The sequence below is a fragment of the Periplaneta americana genome, chromosome 13 (assembly GCF_040183065.1).
Source record: "Periplaneta americana isolate PAMFEO1 chromosome 13, P.americana_PAMFEO1_priV1, whole genome shotgun sequence".
In the NCBI taxonomy this organism is placed as follows: domain Eukaryota; kingdom Metazoa; phylum Arthropoda; class Insecta; order Blattodea; family Blattidae; genus Periplaneta; species Periplaneta americana.
The window spans coordinates 85947820-85967130 of record NC_091129.1 but is presented as its reverse complement, the minus strand read 5'-3'; the positions used below and the strand labels follow the sequence as shown (position 1 = coordinate 85967130).

At 34.9% G+C, this 19311-nt stretch overlaps 1 protein-coding gene across 1 annotated transcript in view; it reads right to left on the bottom strand.

The window, feature by feature from the left end:
* The window catches only part of LOC138712081 (sodium-coupled monocarboxylate transporter 2-like), a 72546-nt gene that overhangs the window by 3766 nt on the left and 49469 nt on the right, over positions 1-19311 (bottom strand). Inside the window, exons 9-11 of the mRNA XM_069843473.1 lie at positions 8612-8721; positions 6117-6300; positions 4252-4338 (exon numbers count right to left, since the gene is read on the bottom strand). Of these exons, the coding sequence (XP_069699574.1) occupies positions 4252-4338; positions 6117-6300; positions 8612-8721 (381 nt within the window). The remainder of the gene's footprint in view (positions 1-4251; positions 4339-6116; positions 6301-8611; positions 8722-19311) is intronic.

The window sequence follows — 19311 nt, the reverse complement described above, 5'->3', positions numbered from 1 at the left end:
TTGTCACAAGTGCACTCTCCGTCTCTATCTCTCAGCGGCAGTAGTTTTAAAACTGTGGAGAGCGACCCTTTACATGAGATTGGTTTGATAGAAGGCTTAATAATAGGGGAGAGTCGGGCAGTATCGGACATCGGGTAATATCGGACAGTGCGTTTCTTTCATCTACCACCATATGGTAGTACCTGAATGACATGGTTACGTTTCTCTATGCGACATCACAGAAACGTAACCATGTCAATCAGGTACTATCATCGTGTGGTAGATGAAAGAAACTCACTGTCCGATATTACCCGCTGTCCGATACTACCCGACTCTCCCCTAATAATAATAATAATAATAATAATAATAATAATAATAATATAAATAAACATAAATATAATCAGATTGCATCGAATGAAATTAAAAGCCACAAAATATAGAACTCTCCTCTTTCAGGGGCGAGCTAAAGTTTTTTCTGTAATTATATTATATGTTATGTAATAATTATTAGCAAAATAAATAAACAAATTACTTGCGTCAGACGTAAATAATCGTACTCGCTGAGTTTATATCGGTTTTTGTAATAGTTTTAATTTTATTAGGATTAATAAACTTGTCGAATAACACAAAGGCGCAGTGTGATAAAATAAATAGAATGATAAGCTTAATCTAAAATAGTAATTTTCTGTACAAATGAAATAACATGGCCCTAAATAGCATTATGTCCATGCTATCAAAGTTTATTCTTGCAAAAGTAGCGGTTATTATATACCTATGAGCGTTAATTTAATTGTAATTATATTCTTAATATTGCAGTTGTAATTTCCTGGTAGAGGGGAAGAGAAGGCTTGATGGCCTTATCTCTACAAGCTTAAATGAATGAATGAATGAATGAATGAATGAATGAATGAATGAATGAATGAATGAATGAATGAATGTGTACAATGCGGTACATAATATATCCACTAGTTAATAAGAACAGAAAGAAAACAATCGAAATAATATTGTGTGTTTTGTAAGCCCGTGATCAAGAAAATACAGAGGTATCCTCCAAGTACTCCGTTCCCCATGTGACAAATCAAGATTTCTCCCTTATCATCATTATTCTTTACGAGTATAATTTTAATCCACTGCCTGTGGTGCACTCTAGATAGTATCTGAGAAACTAAGTGGTTTAAGCTTCTCGACGCTAGTGACGTCTATGAGAATGCTCGTAGAGTCAACAAAAGTAAGGTACGTTTAGGGCACTGACATTGAAAAAAATCATATACAGCCAAAATCTGGTACGCTATAAAAATAATTACAGCAAAATATTGATTTTTTTGTATCATAATAGCCCTACTTGACCCTACTTGAACGATGCTGTATCCACTGTGCGGTGTTAGCGTCAGTGGAACTGGTGGTAGCGATATGGAACTGGTGGTAGCGATATGGTATTTGGTAATATTACAGTCGCGCTCAAACCTCCTGACGTTTGCAGGTGTGTCTGCTTATCGGCAGTAGCCAATAGCGGCAGTGCTGCGTTGCAACATATGGGCACGCAGACTCGCCGCTTAGAAAGTCTCAAGATCAAATATAAAGTGCGCTCGGAAAACTGGTATGATGTAGTGACCCTGTGTATGTGTATATATATATATATATATATATATATATATATATATATATGATGAATGTTTAATGTTTTCTGAGCACACAGAAACAAAAATCACATTTCTGCCCCCATTGGTTCCAATTTTATGGGTCAATATAGTAAAACCCCGATAAGACGCTGTTCAAGGGATCGCGTGTAAACCGCGTATTAACCGGGATCGACTGTTTTCATCGTATTTCGTAAGATTTACAATTTTTCCAACACAGAAAGCACTTTTCGTATAACACTCAATGTAATTACACTCACAGATACACTAAAAGACAACAAATTGACCAGCAAAAATTTTCATTCAATGGCCAAAACGCTTCATTGCTGTTACAGTACATTGCTGAAAATTATATCTAAAATATTCCACAAAAATAGCGTTTTATGCGGGACTTGAGCGCAACAAACGGGGTAGAAATGTAATTTTTGCTTCTGTGTGCTCAGAAAACATTAAACATTCATCATATATATATATATATATATATATATATATATATATATATATACAGGGTCACTACATCATACCAGTTTTCCGAGCGCACTTAATATTTGATCTTGAGACTTTCTAAACGGGAGTCTGCGTGCCCATATGTTGCAACGCAGCACTGCCGCTATTGGCTACTGCCGATAAGCAGACACACCTGCAAACGTCAGGAGGTTTGAGCGCGACTGTAATATTACCAAATACCATATCGCTACCACCAGTTCCATATCGCTACCACCAGTTCCACTGACGCTAACACCGCACAGTGGATACAGCATCGTTCAAGTAGGGTCAAGTAGGGCTATTATGATACAAAAAAATCAATATTTTGCTGTAATTATTTTTATAGCGTACCAGATTTTGGCTGTATATGATTTTTTTCAATGTCAGTGCCCTAAACGTACCTTACTTTTGTTGACTCTACGAGCATTCTCATAGACGTCACTAGCGTCGAGAAGCTTAAACCACTTAGTTTCTCAGATACTATCTAGAGTGCACCACAGGCAGTGGATTAAAATTATACTCGTAAAGAATAATGATGATAAGGGAGAAATCTTGATTTGTCACATGGGGAACGGAGTACTTGGAGGATACCTCTGTATTTTCTTGATCACGGGCTTACAAAACACACAATATTATTTCGATTGTTTTCTTTCTGTTCTTATTAACTAGTGGAAATATTATGTACCGCATTGTACACATTCATTCATTCATTCATTCATTCATTCATTCATTCATTCATGCATTCATTCATTTAAGCTTGTAGAGATAAGGCCATCAAGCCTTCTCTTCCCCTCTACCAGGGAATTACAACTGCAATATTAAGAATATAATTACAATTACATTTAACGCTCATAGGCTTTCAAGGCAATCAAATTATTTCTTTCATGACGTTTCGTCAGAGGCTGCACCATGTATTGTTATTCAGGTCATAGTAGTCTCATTACAAGAAACCTGAGGATTTTATTCATCATAAAGGTAAAATACAGCGACCTTAAAATAGAGTTTTAGACAAAAAATATCGGATCTATTTTTGTTCGAATGTGTAGAAAGAAAGTACTTGTAAAGCAGTAGGCCTAGTAATTAAGTGTATTCCTTAATTTACTTTCTTACTATCCTTGTAGGACAAGTTCAGAGGTAACAATTGGTGAATGAATGTGCTAATTATAAATTTATAATAGCCTCATTTCCTTGCCGCCTTAAAAATGCAACTTAGCTCATTTTTTATTACAATAGATGTACATTATCTTTCAAATTAATGATGGGACAGACGAAATGTTGGTCATTTTGAACCAAAAATTACATTTTAGTTTTATTGTAAAAACGTCAGCTATCTCTTACTTATATGTTAAGCAAGTTTGAGTAATCTGCGTTACTTGGAAGCATAAAAATTACGTTATGGTTATACTCTTAAATTTGAATTCTATACAAACTTTACAAGCTGTTTCCTCAGACTTTCTTTCAGCACATTTCGTTATGTTGAAATTGTAATGGCTCCCACAAGTTTGATGCTATGAACATAAATATTACTACAAGTTTATATGTTTTGTTTAATTCTTCGGGAAAAAAAGAAACCTATTTAGTCTGTGAAAGTTAAAAATTTAAGTTGTGTATATTTTTTTTTATCTTCTTCTCCCGACAAAAAAAAATTAAACTGATTTAGTCAGTAAACATTTACATTTTGAAATTTCGTACAGTATGTATTTTTATTATTTTCCCTCCACTTATAGATGTAAATGCAAAATTGAGGATACTTAGTTATATTCATTAACTCTTACCATATCATAAATATAGTTAACAATTAATTCATGGAACTTAAACTTTGTAAGATGTGATAGATTTTGAAAATATGCAATTTTTTATTAATTTGGAGTAACTTGAAAGCCACCCCTTAGATCATCATGGAACTTACATGCATGAACATTTATTGGAAAGGATGATGTTTATAAAAATATGAAGTCTCTACTCATCCCCTTAAGCCTATAACTTGAATATTCTAATTGGCGTAGGACCATATACAATTTAAATTTAAAGATTGTAATCGCAGGACTGCCTAAAAAATCACTAGATAACGAAAGGTACCATTACATTCCTAATAGTGATTTATTATTTCAGTGTGTGAGTGTATCTGAGCATTATAAATTATACTAACTTTTGCGTTTCCTCTTGGGTAGAACATCCCAAAGGAGAACAGTCCAACCATGGCGCCGTATGTAACTCCGCTGACGCTTACAGAAAGCTGTGAATTGGAGCGAGGTATTAGTATCTCTGCTTAAGATTACAACAAAATTTTTACCTTCTTAAGTTACGAGAATTGTATACTACAAACTAAAGATCAATACAGAAAGGGAGAGTTCAGGGTGAACTCCGTCGCTATTTAATAAGAAAAACCATTCACGGGCACAAGCATGCATGCATACATACGGGCTATTCCATATGATATCGATCAGTAAAAAAACTCGCATTTTTTTAATGCTTTAATTTTTCCCTATTTATACAAGGTGCTGAGGACAGCGCATTTTCAAAAATATACTATCGAAAGTCAAACGGTTTTCGTACTATTGAGTGACAAACTTATTGTATTTTATAAAAACAAGCCTCTTTCAGCGTTCAGAGCTCTGGAACCATTTACTTCAGAACATTGAACGGGAGCTTATTTTGAAGCTGACATTTGGTAGGTTATGATAAGAAGTAATCCTTATTTTTATTGTATACAGAGAGACAGATAATCTGATTTTACTTAGTTTTAGGCTTTTTGCCCATTTTTAAAAATGTGAAAAAAATTGAGAAAAAGAATTGCATTATTAAGAGGGATTCGGCATTGTTTGCTTAGTGGCTCGGCAATAAATTTCGAGGGTATTAAATAAATTATTTTAACACGCCTGGACTTGAACGGCCCAGTACAGAAAGCACTGGCCGAGAGCTGAAGATAAGCGAGCGTTGGGCGTCATATTACTCCTGAGTTTATGAAAACTTGTGATAAAGCTAGCCCAGCTTGCGCTACTAGACGAAACATCACGTGTTTGTCTCCTGGCCTTGCTTGTCTGGGCTAAATACCGCCTCACAGTCAGCTGGTTACGTCAAGCGCGTACTATTTATTTTCTTTATTTGATATTTTCAATATTATCTTATCAATGGTGCACCAGTAAAAAATATGTGTTTATTTGTACTTTCAATGCGGAATCTAACCATATATTAGAAACATTTTTTTCGTGGGCAAAGACGTCTCAATGAAGAAAAATCTAAATTTCTCCATTTCCATAAAAAGTAAGAAAAACTGTTTACATGTCAATATAAACTTTAATTTCTAAGCATCAAAATAAACCATGATTTTGATCATTGGGTGAAAGGGTTTCGGAGCCACAACATTTTAAAGTTGCTAATTTTATGAAAATACGATAAATTTAAATATTTTTAATTTAAAGACTATGAAGTTCTGATGCCTCAAACTTTGCACAAAGCATTGTGTCACAGTTGTCAACGGATAGAAAAAGTTTCATTGTATTTAAAAAGTGCAAGGTCTCTATATTTCGGTCGATTTGAGATGGAATAGCCCATACATAAATTCATTCATACATACATACATACATACATACATACATACATACATACATACATACAGTCGACCTGGTTGGCGAGTTGGTATAGCAGTCGCCTTCTATGCCCAAGGTTGCGGGTTCGACCCCGGGCCAGGTCGATGGTATTTAAGTGTGCTTAAATGCGACAGGCTCATGTCAGTAGATTTACTGGCATGTAAAAGAACTCCTGCGGGACAAAATTCCGGCACATCCGGTGACGCTGATATAACCTCTGCAGTTGCGAGCGTCGTTAAATAAAACATAACATACATACATACATTCATACATACATACATTCATACATACATACATTCATCCATACATACATACATACATACATACATACATACATACATACATACATACATACATACATACATACATACATACATACATACATACATACGAGTACACAAACACGTCATATAAATATGCATACCTGAAGTACGGCTCCAAGCTTGTCGACTAAGAATACAATCAGAAGGCAAATTCCGCCGATAATGACCACCACGCACTTGATCATAACGTTGGCTATGTGGTCGCTAATCTTCTGCTTGAAACATGGCCGCACGAAGTCCTCAAATAGAGTGGCGCCCAGAGAGTTGAGACTACTGGACATGGTGCTGTTGGATAATTTTTTAATTAATTCACATTTAGTGCATTAATAACTTAAGATCAGTGTATCATTATAACTCCGTGGAAAAAGTGTAAAATAAAATAAATAATGAGAAGTAATCATAAACGAAATATTGTTTTCTGTATTAATGATTACATAGTGTTAAGTAGCGATGGAATTATAAATAAAATTAAGATTATTATTTACGTGCAAGAATTTAATGAAACCTGGATTACATAAAATGATACATTGTTTTTTACCTCTGAAATATTGTGATGTGGATAATTGTAATTACATTTGTCATATAAGGAATTCAAGATCATTCAATTAGTCATATTATGAAACATACTAATTAATTATTATGCAAGATTTAAAGAGTCGGGAACAAGAGTGGATGAAAGAAGACGATGGAAGGACGATTGAATCGTCGATAGCAATGAATACAATGAACATAAAACAGAAATTGAGAATAACGCTTCGTATCATATACAGGGACATCATTTTATTTTTACTTCAATTTTTATTGTACCTGAGTTTTGGAATGTACTTCACTCCCACCCCCTGTACTAGTAAACTTCCAACCCTTCACGACACAGAGCCGAGGTCGCGTAAGCAGTACTGAGTTACTGAGTATAGTACGTTTCAGAAATATGTTCGCGTTTTCCAGTGACGAAAAAGCTTTCAATATTGAATCATATTTTCGTACGGGTAATGTCGTCCGTTTCCCTATGTCGCACCCCGGTTTCCCCTACCTGCTTCTGTTCGCCCCTCTGTTAAGTCTAGTAGCTGGGCTATCTTAGCTCTTTTCTGAAAACATTAATTTCTGTTAGGAATTGGACGTCTACGTAATATTATACAAGTGTTTAAAATAACTTAAATAAAAGGGCCTCCTTAAGTAATTAACTGTCACGTGATCCCCCCCCTTTATACAAACCTGCGACAAAACCACTTGAACGGACAGTAGATAGCATTTCTGAGTGATTTTATCTTTTCGGATCGGGCAGAAGCGAAGATTGAATTTACAGTACGTAAGATACTCTTTTATAGAGTAGGTACAGAATTATTTCAACATGAGTTACTCGTACGAAGGACGAAACTGGTAATTGGAATTAGGTACAATAATCTATAGTGCGATAATATGCACAAAAGAACTGAAGCCTGTATCGAAATGAACGGCCACCATTTTCTAAAATGTGTTTAAATATCCATATTATGATTATTTTTCAATTTAACTTCATTCTCTATATTGTACGCTAATTTGCTGTAACAGTACAATATACAGTACACTGTATAATTAATACTTCCGAATGGATAGCTGAATTCGTGTGTAAAAACACTAAGTGTTAATACAGTACTGTATTTTCATTAAACAAAAACCTAATGAAAATTATCAAACTCAAAATTGCGATATTTCCTAGTTTACGTAAGTGGATGAACTACTTTTCTTCCCTCCTATACCTAGTAAAGTGATTTTTATTTTACGGCAGTATCATCGAACTGCGTCGTGAAAGGGTAGGAAACGGTGTTTCCTGTTTCAATCGTTAATAGAAAGGTATAGCCAGGTTAATATTAAAAATGTTAGTAAAAATAAAATGATGTCCCTGTACATGATATGTAGAAGAAAACGGCGAAGAAGACATACGCACAGAATGGAAAGTACTTCAGTTTTCAAAAAAATATTTGATTTATTGATACTTATTTATATTAAATTAATTATACAAAGCATAGAAAATTAGGAACACCCGTGCGATGAAAAAGCTCGTGTTCGGGTGTAGTTTCATTATAATATAGAAATAATGCACACAAATAATATATAATATGTACAAAACAAAAAAACAAATAAAATGAAAAACTTTATACGTAATATTATTTAAGTGTGATTGATAAATAGATGTTTTATTTTTTATGTATGAAAATTATTAAATATAATCTCTTTGGAGGTTAGATATATCGATGGCCGAGAACCAGACTGTTCTAAGTCCAAATTTTTATAAGAAAGAAATCTGTGTTTCATTGTGTTCTAGTTCTTGTCTGCATATATGAATCGAACAAAATTGTAAATATTTATCTCCATAAGGTTGCTATGAAGGTATTCCAAATTGTTTCATGAAGCTTTGAATGTCAGGAGCTTAAAATAGCTCTCTTGAAAGAAAAATATATTGTAAAATGGACTTGGAACAGTCTGGTTCTGGGTCATCGATATTTCGTCGAACGTTTCGTATCTTTGTGTATAAGATGCGTAAATAAATGATGCAATCACTGTTAGAGTACCAAGTTGCATTCAATACGAATTCAAGAAAATAATATAGTTTTCTTACCTTAAGGCTGCACTGAAGATGCCAGCTACAAAAAGTCCCGGTAAACCAGGTACAGAAGATGCAATATCCAGGACATAGTAGGGAAGTAACTGGTCTGGCCTTGATATGATCTGGTAGCCAAAGAACACAAAATTTATATACAGAATATCCCAGAAATGGCCAGACAAAATTTTCATGAAAGTTTGGACGGAAGAAAATATTTTATTATAGGTGACATTAAGATGATTGGATCATGTGCGTAGACTAAGAGGAAGGCAGAAAATGGAAAGATTGGATAATGTTAAGTTTGTAGTGAAAGACCTGCCTTGAACAAAGAACAGTGGACGAATGAATGGAAACAGTACAGTACTGAGAATTTTACAGTTCCTAACTTCCATATTTGTGAACTTCGTTTTTCCATTTCCCACATAACGTCTCATTTATCCCAATTATCCATATCGATGATGTTGAACAGAAATCTCGTACATCGAAGAAATGAACAAAATAAGATTTCATTTAATTCCTATCAAAGAAATTTCTCCGAATATCCCACAAAAGCATCTTATGTCAAGGCACTGTTACAAACAATAAAAGATTTAAATATACTCTTATGTCTTAAAAATGTTCATTTGCAAGGTACGCCTGCGGTATTAAACTGTTTCCTCGCTCCTCTCTAAATTTAAAGTTTTTGACATACGAGGTTGCTGTTCAGCACCATCGATATCTCAGATATTATGGCAGTTCAATAATATCACTTTTTTGCACTTCTCAATTCATGTGAAACTTCTTCGCCATTAGCGATTTTAAGAGATAGAATGTTATCGATTGAATCTTGGCACAGCTGCTTCTCGTAATGTGCTGAAACATTTAGCTCTAAGCTTACGTCAAAGCGACGGCCGTGGGTTCAAATCCGTCGTAAGACATAAGCGTTTGTTGTTTGTAAATACCATGTTCTGTATTGCCTTTAGTGGAAATGCGGCGTTATGTCAACACAGTACTATATCGTTTAGTATTGAAGTTTAAAAATGATTCATTGCGGTAAAATTTCTACGAGAAGGCTACACAGAGTCTTCGGGCTAGCTTGTGACAAGTTTTGTATGTGTTGAAAAAATACTTTGTAAAATGAATATAAATTTAAAATTGATATAAAAATCTTGAAGTCATAACAATTACAAAACCATACAGAGTGTTGCAAAACTCCATACTCAAACTTATAAAGGCGGTAGAGGAGTCTAAACAAAGATTTTTGTTATATCTCCTGCGGTACACATTGCTTGAGTTGCTCCAAGATGTTCCCCTTGACATCCGGCGCCGCATCTGGTACCAGCATGATGGCGCAAATCCTCATTTCTCCCTTCAAGTTCGAGAGAATTTACGTGGCACATTCGGTGAATATTGGATTGGCCGAGGTTAGCCCATTGCATGGCCTGCTACTTCTCTTGGCCTTACTCCACTTGATCTTTTTTGTGGGCACATTTAAAGAGTTTAGTGTATGAAACGCCAATTTTTTCGGAGGAGGACCTCGTTGCTCGGATTCTTGTAGCTGCCGATCACTTACAACATCAACATTGGGTATTTTAACGAATGAGAGACGCCTTATTATGTCGTTTTACATCATTTATTGAAGCAGGACGCCACATATTTGAACAATACCTGTAAACAAAATGTCACTAAAACCATTTTAAATGGTTACCACATTCTCAATGTCTGTCAGCAATGTCTGCGTTCGAAGGTGACGACTGACGTAACTATTGCTTTCCGACCTTTTGGTTATACTGCGTGTTCAGTTCAAAGTGTGTCATGGCTCGCTGTATGCCGTCATGTGGCTAGTCGTTGAGGCTAGAGAATTCAATCTTCCTACACTTCCGCAGAGGCATGTTACCTATGTGCCAGAGAAGTTGCCTAGCAAGTACGGCGTTCATTCTCAAGAGTACTTACCGATGCGTGCGGTAACACCTGTAGTGGCAGGAATGTGAACTGTTTGGAAACACGTACCGAGGTGAGTTTTTTTCTTACTGTCGGGATATGTGGAGAGGGTTAAGACGATTACTTATGTATTTGTTGACATTAACTTCGACGGTCAACATGGACACGGAGCATTTGATTTGTGTTGTGGCATGTTGCCGTACGCAACCGATGATAACAAATACCCTGCGTACGACTTGCCCGAGCGAAGCACAGTTTGAAAGAGGTTATGGTAGCACACAGACTTTACAGACCGCCATCTGTTGCTACGACGTTCAAGTTATACCGTACACGTTCTCAAGTTCAGATTGAACGCCTTGATTAATAGGCAACTTCTCTGACGTAAAAGCTGAAACTCGCTTCAAATCGCTAACTCACAACAGGGACGTCATGACACACTTTGAAATGAACACTCAGTATAACAAAATATATTTGTTTTGGGCTCCTCTACCATCCCTAGAAGATTGAGTATGGAGTTTTGCAACACCCTGTATAATCTACTCAGTTTTACAGAAGAAATAGTATAAACTGCATGGGATCAGTCACCGACCCCCGCCGTGACTATTAGTTGATGTAGCAATGTGCGTTGGTAGCCTGGGTATGCGACTGTTAAACTTTCTTGTTTGAAATATCTCAAAGAATAACTCCCTGAAATTAATGAAATTAATGAAATTACTTGCGGTTCACTCTGTAGAAGTCACAAGCGATCATGCGGATTTTTAAAAATCTCCTTTTTTATTTTTATAGAAGATACCGGTAAGTCTACGTTAAAATTTCATTAGCATAATGTCGAGTTGCTGGTTTGGAAATTACTGTCAGACACACACAGTATATTATGTGAGTATTTGATTGCCCTGTTACTACACGAGTAAGGAAATGCAGAAAATTATTCAATGCCGTGCATTTTTAAAAGTTTCGATGTTATCAGAGTTTATAATTCAAGTGCACTAAGAAAAATGTTCTCAATTTATTCTCCAGCTGTTGCACCTTGAAGCTTGCAGTTCAGTGTTACAACGGCGATGAATTTATATGTGACTAGTGCATTTATCGTCTGGAGGTTAACGAATTTCTTAGACCGCTCACGTGCAGTCGCTGGTAGGTGCATTCGTAGCCAGCGAGGAACATTGGCGCACAACTGGGGGCTAAGTACTTATATGACACGAGTTTAATGTACGCCGTTCACGAAACAAGCTCATGCATGTTAACCACATGTTCCCGTATGACTCATGCTTCTGTAAATCAAACCTGTGCTCAATTTCAGTATGACTAACAATATAATGTAACACAAATTTGCATTTCGACGTAAAATCAGCCCACTTCTAATGTATCGCTATAGCTTAAATATGATACAGAGTAATTCACGAGGATTTACCGTCACTTACGGCCCTTATTTCCGAAGACATTCTGAACAAAAATATGTCATGAAAACATGTGTCTTAATCTCAATCTTTTCAGAGTTACGTTAATTTGAAGATATTTGTAAAATACCATTATTCTTTAGTTTTATGGGTAAAAGAATATTACAGGAAAAGAATGAACTATTCAGGAGCATCGTTTCTTTAAGTAGCTAGTATTCTGAAGCTAAAAATGTCTTGTGAATTCCATACTTGCTTCGTACAGATTTTTTTTTTAATTTTTAACCACAAAATAACATTTTTCTTAAGCATTTATCACACAATTGTTACAAATCACGCCACTCTTGTAAATTCTTCAAGACTGTACACTAGGATACATAATTAAACTGTAAAGACTCAAGTTCCTAAAATTTTATGGTTTGTAACAATTTTTGTAGTAAGTGCGTAAGCATAATTACATAATTCTGATAGTTGTCTTATACAATGTAAATGTCCGATTATTAAACAGTCCTCTGAAGTTAAGTATTTAGGCATAATTTTCGATAATCTTTAAAATGGAACCAACACATTAATTACCTTTGTAATAAATTACGTAAAATAGTATATTATTTTGTTTTATTGTGGAATTACTTGTCAATAAGTTTATTACGTACAGTTTCCCTGGAAAAGGATGAGACGATTGAATATTCCTAAGTCTCAGATGTAAGACACTGCGCATGATCGGAGACCAGAGCACCGATACACAAGATAACGAATATTGAGTTACTTAAATTCAGGCTATTTGGTTTGTTACTAGCATCGTTCCGAAATTCAATTAAAAAACTGCAAAAAATATGATAATATTACGTAAATAAAAGATAAATATATACATAAATCGTGTAGTTAAATCGACAATGGACCTTCATGACTAGATCGACACTCCGCACAGAAAGGGAAGCTTTCATGTCGTTTCCATAGCTCAGACGGTAAGACTTCTGCGTGTTGTGTAGAAGAGTGCGAGTTCGATTCTTAGTCTACACAACAATTTTTTTTGTCTAAATAACGTTGAAATAGCTAAGTCACGTTGAAATATAGTTTTACAAAGTCCTGAGATTAAGTGTTAATGATCGCAAACAATACAAAATTACAAGTTATAATATTATAAACGTTAATCTAATGAATGCATTTATACACACACATATATACAATGTAAATGCATATATATTAAAAACTAACAATTAAAATGAAATTAAAAAAATATATAATAATAGACAAACTTTTACAAAGGTTTAGAGTCCTTAGGCTATGTCATTTGTTGAGTAATTATTACAATAATTTATTAATAGCTTTCCCATATGTGTAAGAAATGCACTCGCACAAAACAATTTTTGTTAAAAGTATGGCTTTGGATTATTTCATTCTCACCCCTTCAGTTAATTTTAACTATTTTATCTACGTGTTTGCATTCAATTTTATTCATGTTATGATTGAATGTATAAGCACTGTTGCAGTTATTGACTAATTACATATATTAATAATAATTATTGAATACATCTGTTAAGTAACCAATTGCAGTATCTTTTGCAAAATCTTGAATGTTTAAGTTGTCAATAATATTTCTGTACTATATACTATAATACGTTAAAAGAATTTGCAATAGATTTGGGATCCTCTACTTTATAATCATTGGTTTTAATGAAAAAATATTTTCTTTCTTAGGATATCTACTAGTTTAAATTTAATAATATTACGAATAGGTTTAATTGCATTATCTGAATTTTGTACTTTTCTACTCAAATATATTCTATTTCCCTCTTTCATAATTTTTTATAAATTACACTGTACTTCTTGCAGTATTTAAGAACATGAAGATCATTACATTGCAACTCATTACATATAGATTCTTCTTTTTAATACATGAGATTTTGAAGTCCCTGCGTTATCTACATGTTTTAACTTTTGAATTTTTTCACAACATTGAGTGGAGAACATCCACTGAAGTGATTATGAAATTAAGTGAAAAATTCAATATATTTACTCTTAATATCAGTATTACCAGTATCATATATGTTTTTCCAAGATTCATTTTGTAGACATAAATGTAAATAATCACTAGATACAGCAATTACGATCCTTTCTTAGTTTTTAAATTAATATTTTGAAATTGTTCAGTGACATTGGAAACACATAGGATTTGTTTATCATGGTCAGACAAGCCATTGATTATAGGTTCTGTCGAATAGGAATTCAGTCTAATTCTGTGTACAAAACGTTTATCAATGGCTGTGCTACTTCAGCTTGTATGCTATGGGAAAATGACCCTACGAATAAGGTTTCCAGTTTCAAGGAGTGAATTTAATTTACTTTTACGGAAAAGTTCCGAGAGATAATCTATGTTTATGTCACTACAGATCACAAATTCCATATGAGATTTCTAAAGTCTTTTCTTTACAAATTCAATGTTGGCTATAAATATTAATAAATAATGTAAGAAATATGAATGATTGTAGTTATAAGTCTGATTTACATTATAAAAAGCAAGAAGTTACATTCCTCGGCAAGATTCGAACTTTCGATGTTTGGTTTTGTCGTCCAACGCACAACCACGGACCTATTCAATGCTTATGTTAATAACATACAATTTAGCTGTAGCAATGTGGTGTCATAACTTGGTGATTGTTTATTTAATGTAATTAGATTTAATTTGATTAGTTTCGCAACAATTGGACTTCCTATTATATCCTGTTATTTAGATATTTAATTTAGGGTTGATTTATTAACTCTTACTATGCAAGATGCCTCTTATTTCAATAATTCTATATCATGTTAAATAGTCATTGTCTACACTGAAGTATTATCGTCATCTCTCATTTCTCATCGTAATGGCGAACCGACGTGACATGAGACAGCGAGTTATAGCTCTAGTTGGGGCTAGATCTGCTGGCCGTTTGGTCGGTGTTCCTGTAAGTACAGCCGCGAGATGGGTTCATCGTTACCAAAATTTTGGGGAGGTCGAAAATCGCCCTATTCCTGGGCGTCCGCGGATTTCTTCATTGGAAGAGGATGCTCTTTTATTCGAGACAGTTCGACAGGACCCCTTTCTGACTGCTAACGAAATAAGAGCAGCATCTAACTTTCCCGGCCCTTCACAGACTGTGATCAGCAGGTTGAGGAACCGCGGTATTAGGAGCCGGAGGGCTGCGCAAATGGAAATATTGGGGGAAGCACAAGCTGTCGACCGTCTTGCCTTCGCTACCAATCGAGTGGATTTCGATTGGAGAAATGTAATTTTCTCCGACGAAACAACCATCTCGAGTGATTACGAAGGTCCTGTCCGTGTCTATCGTGAGGATGGTCTCCGACATGATCAGTGCTATGTACACCGACGTGAAAGATCGGGGCGCTTTAGCATATCGTGTTGGGGGTGGATGTCTTACGATGGACCTGGCGTTATAGAACGCATCGATGGCCGGTTTAATGCGGAAACTTACGAGCACATTCTGGAAAATATATTCCTTCCCTCCGCCCGAGAACGTTTTCCCGAAGGAACATTGCTGTTCCAGCAGGATAACCCTCCCGTGCACTATGCTGTAAGCATTCAAAGATGGTTTCAAAGGAGACCCGAGATAGAAATCATTAATTGGCCTCCGAAGTCACCTTTTTTGAATGTCATCGAAAATTTATGGGCGGAATTGAAAAAGAGAAGGATAGCCACCTATGCCCACCGACGCCCACGAAATCGAGACGAATTGTGGGATCAAGTTGTTGACACCTGGGAAGATCTCGCCGGGGATCAGAACTTATTCCACAATCTCGTGACATCCATGCCGGATCGACTTAGAGCTGTAATAGAAGCTGATGGCATGTGGACAAGATTTTAAGTTAACAGGTCTCTTTTTGTTTCTTATGATTTTTGATAGAGGAAGAATACTTTTAACTTCCAAGTAAGATTTATTTTTTTTGACGAGGTTCAGCCCACTTGTAAGACCCAGAAATCGGGCATAAATTATTCCATATTTTTCGACAAATTAGACAGTCGAGGAACTCTGAACAAATTAATTACACCTCAATAAAAAAAAGTTTTACCTGGGATCGAACACGAGACGTTTCGGTTGTACAATGGAACCGGCACGCTACTATATGAGCTACCGAGACAAGACAGTGATAGCAGCAGTCCAGAATGTAGATCCCTTAGCAGGCATTTGCCATTCGGTACAGTGAAGCAATGATATTTTGGGACTCGAGCTATGTTGTGAAATCCTGGCCTTAAATGGCAGTGTTATTCGTGATCCTTATTCTGGTCCTTGTCCTTGTTGTGGTCCTTGTAACAATTCTTGTACTATCTGTCATGTTATGTATCCCTACGTCGATATCGAGTGAACCGCGCTGTAGAACTTTAACTTCCGACGACCAAGAATCGTCTCATTCTTTTTCAGGGTAACTGTACAATATATTTAACTTTATTTCAATCGGTAATTATGTATGGAATTATAGGATGGGGTAGTTCATTTAAATCCAATTTTAATCAACTTTATTTATTACAGAAGAAAATAATTAAAATATGTCTTCATAAACATATTGATTTTCCATCTCAGAATTTGTTTATAGACTTTAATGTACTTAACGTAAGACAAATTTATTATATTGTATTAATAAAATTCATACATAAAAATCGAAATAATTTTGAATTGTATTCTCATAGTTATGAACCAAAAGGTTTGAATTCTTTAAGATTGTTTGAAACAAAATGCAACACGTTTACAGCATTTAATCATAATAGTAATTTAGGCCCAAAATATATAACAAATTTATATTCAAATATCCTAATCTCGTCAATTCTAATAGTTCTAGTATTAAATTAAAAAAGTTATGTATGGATTTTATAAGAATTGAAAAATTGTAAATTAAATTTTATATACTATAATTGCAAATTGTATTGTATAATTATTAATTTCAATTCAGAAATCCGCCCCTGAGCACTAGTTCTACTCTTTCAGGGGCGAGCTAAAGTCTCTCTGTATATTTTATAATTTATGTTACAATTATTAGCAAAATAATAAATAAATAAATAAATAAATAAATAAATAAATAAATAATGTAATTTAATTAAAAATTGAAACACAAAATCTGTACAAAGCATTTGACAGCTTATTTTTAGCTTCTGAATACTAGCCAATTAAAGAAATCATACTTCGGAATAGTTCATTCTCAATTTGTAATATTTTTTACCCATAAAACTAAAGAAAAAAGGTATGAAACTCAGCATTTCAAATTAGTGTAAATCTGAAAATATTCAGATTATGACAGATGCTTATATGACATTTTATGCTCAGAATGTCTTCGGAAATAAGCTTCGTAAGTGACGATAAATCCTCGTGACTCACTCTGTATATGTCGATATCTGAATGTACAGAGTGTCTCATGTAAGCCTTTAATTTTTATTTAAGAGCCCAGATAGCAGTCGTGACAGAAGGCATTTGATGGTTTTTCAGACGGAATCAGAGGTGGGTATAATGTCCACTCACATCGTTACGTGAATATTATGAATTTTAGTCTTCGTGTGAAAATTTTATGTTTAAAATGTGCAGACAGTCATTTGTGTTAATGATTTATTTTCTTTCGAATTTCCAACGTTTCTAACTACGTTACATTTGCAATTCAATGAGGAAACACTGTTGGTGGTATTGTTACTGTGCTCCAACCACGAGAAAGTCTCTGCGGGATGAAAGGCAGCGGGGTAATGCTGTGAATGAATGTTAATGTCATAAGATGTCATAAGGTCACACACGTGGATACTCGTATATCTATTGGCTCGCTTTCACAGCACAAACAATAACATTGATACACACATGTTTATACTACCCTAATTACAAAATTAGATCACTGTTAATCTCCTGGTATTTTAATCTCTCCATACAGGAAATAACGAATGCAGGAGAGCGCATGGTTTTTAAACTGACGTTATAAAGATAATATTATCTATCTACTTCGTTCCAATAGATGACGCAATAGTAAGCACATTCCTTTCACGGTTGATCTCCTGGTTGGAGAACAGTAATTGTTACTTCAATTGTGACTGAATAAATGTTATATATATAGCGTTTAAAGAAAAATTACACTCATCCTAAGCAAAAATAAATACAAACAATTCAATAATGGAACATGTTAAATCATTTAATTATTAAGACTCTACTTTAAGGTGTCTTGAAGAATGCGTTTTAGTAGACAAAATTCAAAACTATAACAGATCCCACAGGATTATCATCCAAGTTTTCAAAACAACAAAACTTCAAACACATACAATGTTATAAAAATCTGGCTTTCATGTATAGCTCCCTGTAAAGCTGACTTGAACAATTTCAAGGAAAAATTATTCCACGGCCGAGTATCGAACCCAGGACCTTTGGTTGAGTGTGCCAACGCTCTACCGACTGAGCTACCCAGAAACTACAACACACCCCGTCTCCATTATTTCCCTTATTTCCACATACCTCCAGTGGGTTGACAGAATTCGGAGCCCAACTTTGAGTGCACACTTTCTGTGCTATACCTGAAAACCAGACTTGTATAATACACGGTACCGTTTGTTAACATAAAACTCCATTGCAAAACTTGCTAACTGAAAAAGCTAAATTTTACAGGAAACTAAAAAAATTGAATGGAGACAAGTAGGTTATAGGTGCAACGATCACACTTTGACACACTACAATGAAGAGAAATAATTCAATTTTACTAAGATGCCTTAACATCGTGTAGAGTCCTGCCTTATGTTAACGAATCCACCAAAATCTCAATTTTGCAAATTTTGCAGTTAGCAAGTTTTGCAAAAACGGTCCTCAATCTTAAGTCACACAGAAAATGTGTACTTAATCCTGTGCTATGGCGTTCTGTCAACCAACTTGAGGTGTGTGGATATAAGGAGAATAATTGAGCCGGGGTCTTGCATACCCTAGTTCCTGGGTAGCTCAGTCGGTAGAGCATTGACACGCCTAGCCAAATCTACATGGTTCGATACCTGGCCGTGGAACAAGTTTTCCCTTGAAATTATTAAGATTGAAAGTTGCTTATAAAATTTTGGCAAGAACCATCTTCTATTATTGTAGTGGAGCATGAACCATATGAATCCAAGATGAAAGACTCATAATATTTGTTGATATGAGTTTTTTAGAACAGCTGGATACAGCCTTTTAGAACACTAATGAAATGAATCAATAGGTAATGATGCCTATAACTGAATATCTACGTGGCTATAGACAAAATTGGTTAAAACGCGTGAATAGAATGTAACGTTCCAGGATAGCGAAATAGATTCTCTGGTATATTCTCAGAGAAAGAAGCTCTGTGGGTCGATTATTCCGAAGTTGGTAGGAGACTGTAATAGGCCACTAGGTCTATTACTTTACAGGCAGATGATGATGATGA